General features: G+C 56.0%; 1 protein-coding gene across 1 annotated transcript in view; it reads left to right on the plus strand.

Moving 5' to 3' along the window:
* Positions 1-5995, plus strand: part of SCARB1 (scavenger receptor class B, member 1) — a 79689-nt gene continuing 73694 nt past the window's right edge. The window contains exon 1 of the mRNA XM_012663402.1: positions 1-230. Within this exon, the coding sequence (XP_012518856.1) occupies positions 105-230 (126 nt within the window). The 5' untranslated portion in view covers positions 1-104. The remainder of the gene's footprint in view (positions 231-5995) is intronic.

Here is a 5995-nt window from a genome sequence, read left to right on the forward strand (position 1 = left end):
CTGCGGCCCGCGTCCCCGGAGTCCCGGCCTCTGTCGCGTCCGTCGCCGTCCCCCTCCAGGCGCCGAGCCCTGCGAGCTCCGGGCGGGCACCAGGGCGCGCAGGCATGGGCGGCCAAGCCAGAGCGCGCCGGGCGGCCGCGGCGCTGGGCGTCCTGGGGCTGCTGTGCGCTGTGCTGGGCGCTGTCATGATCGCGATGTTGCCCTCGCTCATGAAGCAGCAGGTCCTCAAGGTGGGTGAGGGGCGCCCGGGTCGGCCCGCCCGGCTGGAGGGCGCCGAGGGGGACAGGGGCGCTGCCAGCGGGTCGGCGACCGGAGCGGGCATCGGCGCCCTGTGCCGGGCCGCAGAGCACCCGGAGACCAGCGCGGCTGCCCCGCTGCAGGACGCCCACCCGCCCGGGCTACCCGAGGGCACAGGGGGCACCCAGGGGCTTGGCTGCAGGCGCAGGCCAGGGTTGAGGAGGCCTGAATGAGAGGCCACCCGGGGACCCGACCCCCGCCTAAGGGATTTGGGGCCGGGGTCGGGTCAGGAGTGTGGCCGTGTGGCCCTTGCAGGGCCGCCCAGGGGGGCGCCCACACGCCTCTTTCCAAGGCGGCCTGTGGCAGTGTCTGGTCAAACTGGGACCGCGCTTTGCCTGTATCCCGTGAGCCCAGGAGGACAGGAACCTTCCCTTCATGTGCTCCTGGGAGGCCCACGTGGGCGTCAGCCCGCGGTCGGTGCTCGGCAGAGCATCCCCTGCCGTCCGGAACCTCCCCGCAAAAACTCTTTCGCAGAGGCAGGACTGGCTCTGTTCTCCCCGCGCGCCTTCGTGACTCAGACTGGCGCGCTAAGCCGCTTTTCTCCGCTCAGGGGAGGCAGGCTCCAGCCCGAGGTCCTCTGGGAGCAGCAGCCTGAGGTCTTTCCTCTGATCCTGGCCTTACACAGCATTGCCCTTTTAACCGGGGAGACAAATTAGGCGTCAGCTGGCTCTGCCCCGAGTGGCCCGTCTGAATGAGCCTGGCTGGCATCAGCGCAGGGCTGGGAGATTGCAGAATCTCCAGCCTCTCAGAGCTCTGACGCCACTGAGCCAGCACCTGCAGGCCTGGGAGGGGAAACTGAGGCTCACCTTTACCAAAGATCAGCCGGGCACGGAGCCGGGGTGACCATGTGGAGATTGTCATGCTGGTTGGCATCTTTTCCCCCTGGCCTGCTTCTTTAGGCTGAGTTTCTTAAGAGCGGGGCTTGTCCACAATCATGTCCGTGCCCTGTTCACAGAGTGAGTGAGTGAGTGAGTGAAGGATGCGTCTGCTTAGAACCCGCTGCCACTTCTTGGGACCCGGCTGGCTTTAAAGATGGAGCAATGTTTGGCCCGTCTCAAGGTCTCTGGGGGAGCAGTTGCCTTGAGTCATCCTGGCCACGCTGTGTCTATTTTTTGGTTATTCCAGTCGCGTCCAGTTAAGTTCTGCAATCCGATTGCAAAGTGGTGAATGGCGACACTGCCTCTGGGAATGGCGGGAAAAGCGACAGAACTGCCTCTTCCTCCCGGTGGCAGCGGGGGGTGTTTCTCTGTTACACTTTTCAGAGTAGCTGTGTTAGCTTTAGCTCAGCGACAGCCTTGTGGTTTCTGCAACACCGAAGACTCCACGGAGCGTACACAGTGTCCCTAGAGAGGCTGTCACTCAGGTGGTGCAAGCAGGTGACCCTGTGCAAAGAGCACCTAGTCTCTTGCTTCGGGGTGTGGAGGTGGTGGGGTTTATACCAGATGAACCTTGTCAGCTCAGTCATCCTGGGGCTTATTTCGGGGTGTTTTCTGTCTCAGGATGTCAGTGAGGTTAAGGAGGGCGGTGGGGTGTGGGGGTGTGTGTGCATATGTGTGCACCACCGGGTTTCCTCCCCCCTCCCTCCTCCGGGCTTCCAAAGAGGAAAACCACATTGTCCTCAGTTGTACCGGAGCTGGGAACTCTGGGCTTGAAGTTGAATGAAAGCCTTCTGGCACCCTTGTGTGGACGTCCCAAAGGCGATTGGTTTAGGGCTGAGTGGCGTGAAGGCAGGAAGACAGAGGCCACGCCCAGCCCAAGACGGCCAGTTCTTGGATGGCCCATCTGCAGTGGCGGCCAAGTGAAGAAGAAAGCCAGTGTTCAGAGGACCGAGCGGGGGGGACGCTAGGATGGGCAGGGACGGCTGCCGGTGTTTTCTTTGGCTGCGCGTATCCATGTGCAACTTGAATGGGAGGCCTTGTGCTTCTATTTATTTATTTATTTTTTATGCTTTTTGCTTCATGAAAGGAGTCCATGCAGTTGGCCTTCTGTACCCATGGGTTCCGCACCCATGGAGTCAGCCGACCTCTGATCGGGCATATATGGAAAAAAAATAATAAAAAGTAACAATACAACTATAAAAATAATACAGATTTGAAAAATACTATCTGACAGCTATTTATGTAGCATTTACATTGCATTAGGTATTCTAAATAATCTAGAGATGACATACGGGAGGATGCGTGTAGTTTATGTGCAAAGCCTATGCTGTTTTATATGAGGGGCTTGAACTTTCCCAGATATTGGTATTCGTGGGGGTTCTGGAGCCAGTTCCCCTCTGGTACTGAGGGATGACTGTATACAAAAGACATGAATACTTGCTTGTAGAAGAAATTCAAATGTCGGAAAAAGAGAAAGTTCCTCCCATTTTATTCTCCTCCCCAGCGATTCTCCCCGGCATTACTGCGGATCTTTCTAGACCTTTTGCTGTATATCACAAGCACGTATGTGTGTGTATTAATATATATATATTACATAAATTGAACTATGCTATATATAAATATTCTGCAGTTTGCTTTTCAATCAGCGATAGCACTTGAAGATTCTTCCACGTCGATGCATTTTTCTCTCTGCTGCGTGGCGTTCCCCTGAATAACGTGTATGATATATACGCACGTGTTAACCTGTTTCTCCACTGAATGATGATTTTCTCCATCGCAGGGGACAATGAATGTCCTGATGCGTGCCTGTCTGCGTGCACGTGCGAACCCTCCCGTGGGGGAGATTCCCACAAGTAGACCCTCTGGACACGAAGGTGTGCTCGGTGTAAATTGTGACAGTTCCCGCCAAAGTGGCCTTCTGGACAGTTCTACCATTCTTACTTCCACTGACAAGGCTTCCCACTCCTCTCTGTCGGCGCCGGAGAGGACCGATTTATCACTGTCGTTTCTTAGTTAATCGAACGCCTCTGATTTACATTTCTCAGGTGACTGGTGAGGCTGAGCAGGAACATGATGCGTTTCGAAACCCGTGTCAGTTTCTGGAGCTCAGGCTTGCAGGGCCCGGCGGTGCCAGTTGCCAGCAGGGACCTGAGGCCGGTTACTTCACCTCTGAGCCGGAGCTTCTTTCTTCAGCTCCGAGACAGGGGCGAGGTCTGGTTTGCCCCTGGCGAGACTGAGCTGCAGAGGAGACCAGTGTGTGGCGATGCCCTGGATGGTACCTGGTTCCTCCTCTGCTTCTGACAACAGCTTCGCGATGTGAAATGGACGGAGGGAGTGGGAGTTTTCCTCCTCACAGATAGGGAAACTGAGGCATGGCGAAAGGCAGCGACTTGCCACAGCGCGGGGCCCGTGGCAGTGGTGGACGGGAATCTGCACACTGAATCTTGGTCCGCCCTTCCCTGGGGAATGGGAAATAAAGGGGAGCTCTTCATAGGTCCAAGTTGGAAAAAAGAAACTAGATGTATGTGTTTCAGCATGGGCAGGCCACCAAGACACATTACTAGTTGAAAAAAGCTCAGGTGCTATTTATGCTAAAAAAAAAAAAAAACACCAAGCAATAGTCTGTGTGTTCAGTGGGTTAATATTAGAGCACGTGAAGCTTGGAAAAGGCGTGGAAGGGCACACGCCAGACTAACAGAGTGGTTACTCTAGAGGGAGAAGGGGGAGGACTGGGCATGTGGCCAAAGGAAGCCTAATACTTAATCGGTAATGATCTATTTTTTTTTAATAAAGAGACTGTATTCATATATTACGTGTTTAATTAAAAATTCCAAATGAGCAGTCAGGTGTGGTGGCTCACACCTGTAATCCCAGCACTTTGGGAGGCCGAGGCAGGAGGACCGCTTGAGTCCAGGAATTTGACGTTACAGTGAGCTATTATTGGGCCACTGCACTCCAGCCTGGGCTACAGAGCAAGACCCTAAAAAAAAAAAAAAATCACAAATGAACAGATACATTAGCTTTCCCCAAAGAAAGGCCAAATGAATCGGATCTACAAACACAGGAGGCGCTGGCAGAGGGGCCCTGTGGTTGGTGGCTTGGAGAGGTCTTGGGGAAGTGAGACTCATTTCTCCTCCTTCACCCAGCTGGAAGGATTGGACAGAGGTGTTTGGATGGAACACATCAAGGGCCGCGAGTGTGAACGTCACGGCACACGCTCACGGTGGCTTGCTGTGTGCCACGCGGCGTTCGGCGTACCTTTGTGAGTACCATCTCGCTGAGCGCCAGCACAGTGCTGTGACACATGACTTACTGTCCGTTCAGGAGACAAGCTGAAGACAGTAATTTGCCTCGAGGGACCTACTGGGGTGTGGGTGTGGGTGTGTGAGAAGACGTCCCAGAGGCAAACCCCACGAGGACGGGGACTTTTGCCCCCGCAGCCTGGAACTCGGCCTGGCGTGCAGTTGCCCTTGGGTATTTGAATGAATCACGAAGGCACGGTCCAGATCCCTGTGTGTCTCTGGTCCTCCAGGAGGGGCCCGGCTGGGCTGCAGGGAAAGGCTCATCTGCCAGGCCACTGTCTTTGGTGACGGGCCTCGTGGCCTTCTCCCACGTCCAGGAGGGAAGCTGAGTCCCCTCTGCTGACTTTAAGTTGGTTTCTAGTGGGACCAGCCTCAGGTGCTTTGTGCAGCTGCTGGGGGCTTTTCCCTACCTGTGGTCCCCATCTCAGTAAATGGCACTTCCAATTGTCCCCGCAGGTGTAGACATGAAAACCTCAGACCACCTTTACCTGCATGCTTTTTTCTGATACCTCTGTGTCTGGTACATCAGCAAATCTTCCTGACTTTCCCTTAAACGCACCGCCATCTCCACCCCACCCCGACCTTGCCTGCCCACTGCTTGGACTGGTGCAGTAGTCTCATCCCCGGTCTCTGTAGGCAGCCAGAGGGGTCCTGTTAAGTCACATTCCCCTGCTGTTCACAACCCTTCCAGGGTCCCCGTCACACTCTGAGTGAACCCCAAAGTCCTTTCAGTGGCCCGAAGGTCCCCCACGATCCCTCTCTCACCTCGGCCCTGCTCATCTCCTTGGTGGTGCTGGAGCCACCAACCCGGTCCCACCTCGGCGTCCCCGGCTTGCTTCCCTGCTGCCGGGGAGGCTCACCCCCCAGCTAGCTGCTCGGCTCGCCCCCACTTCCCTAAAAGTCACCCCCGTTACGTTGCATGTTTATTTGTGCATTTTCGCTCTCGCTCATGAACTCGGAAGTCTGAGGGGCGGGGGCTTTCCTGTCACTGTCATGGCCGTGTCCCCGAGGGCCAGAGCAGCACCTGGGCTCCTGGTAGACCCTCCCCACTACGAGGATGGCAGGTGCACCGCGCAGTACGTGCTGTGAGGCCAGGCGCTCCTTCGCCCCTGCTGACCCCCGCCCAGCCTCAAACTCCTTACTCCCCCTCCCCCGGCCAGAGCTGCACAATGGGGAGACTTCAGGAGCCCAGGCTTGAGGGCCGCCTGGACGTCACGCACCGTGCCTGAGTTTGTGCCCCTTGGCAAGACTCCTTTGCCAATCGGTCAGTTAAAAGGTGAGGGTTGATGAGAGATGACAGTTAACGGGCACTTGTGTGCCGGACCTGTTCGGAATGTTTTACACGTATTAACACATTTCTTTTAGTGTCTAAACAGCTACTGTGGCTTCTGTTTTATTGACGGAAATGGGTGCACAGAGAAGGAAAGTAAGTTGCCCCGGGTCACACAGCTCCAAGTGGTAGAATCTGGGTTTCAACCCAGGGAGGCCGGTACCGACCGCCCGGTAGACTCTCCCCGA

This window comes from Propithecus coquereli, unplaced genomic scaffold (genome assembly GCF_000956105.1).
Source record: "Propithecus coquereli isolate 6110/MARCELLA unplaced genomic scaffold, Pcoq_1.0 Scaffold81, whole genome shotgun sequence".
NCBI lineage: Eukaryota > Metazoa > Chordata > Mammalia > Primates > Indriidae > Propithecus > Propithecus coquereli.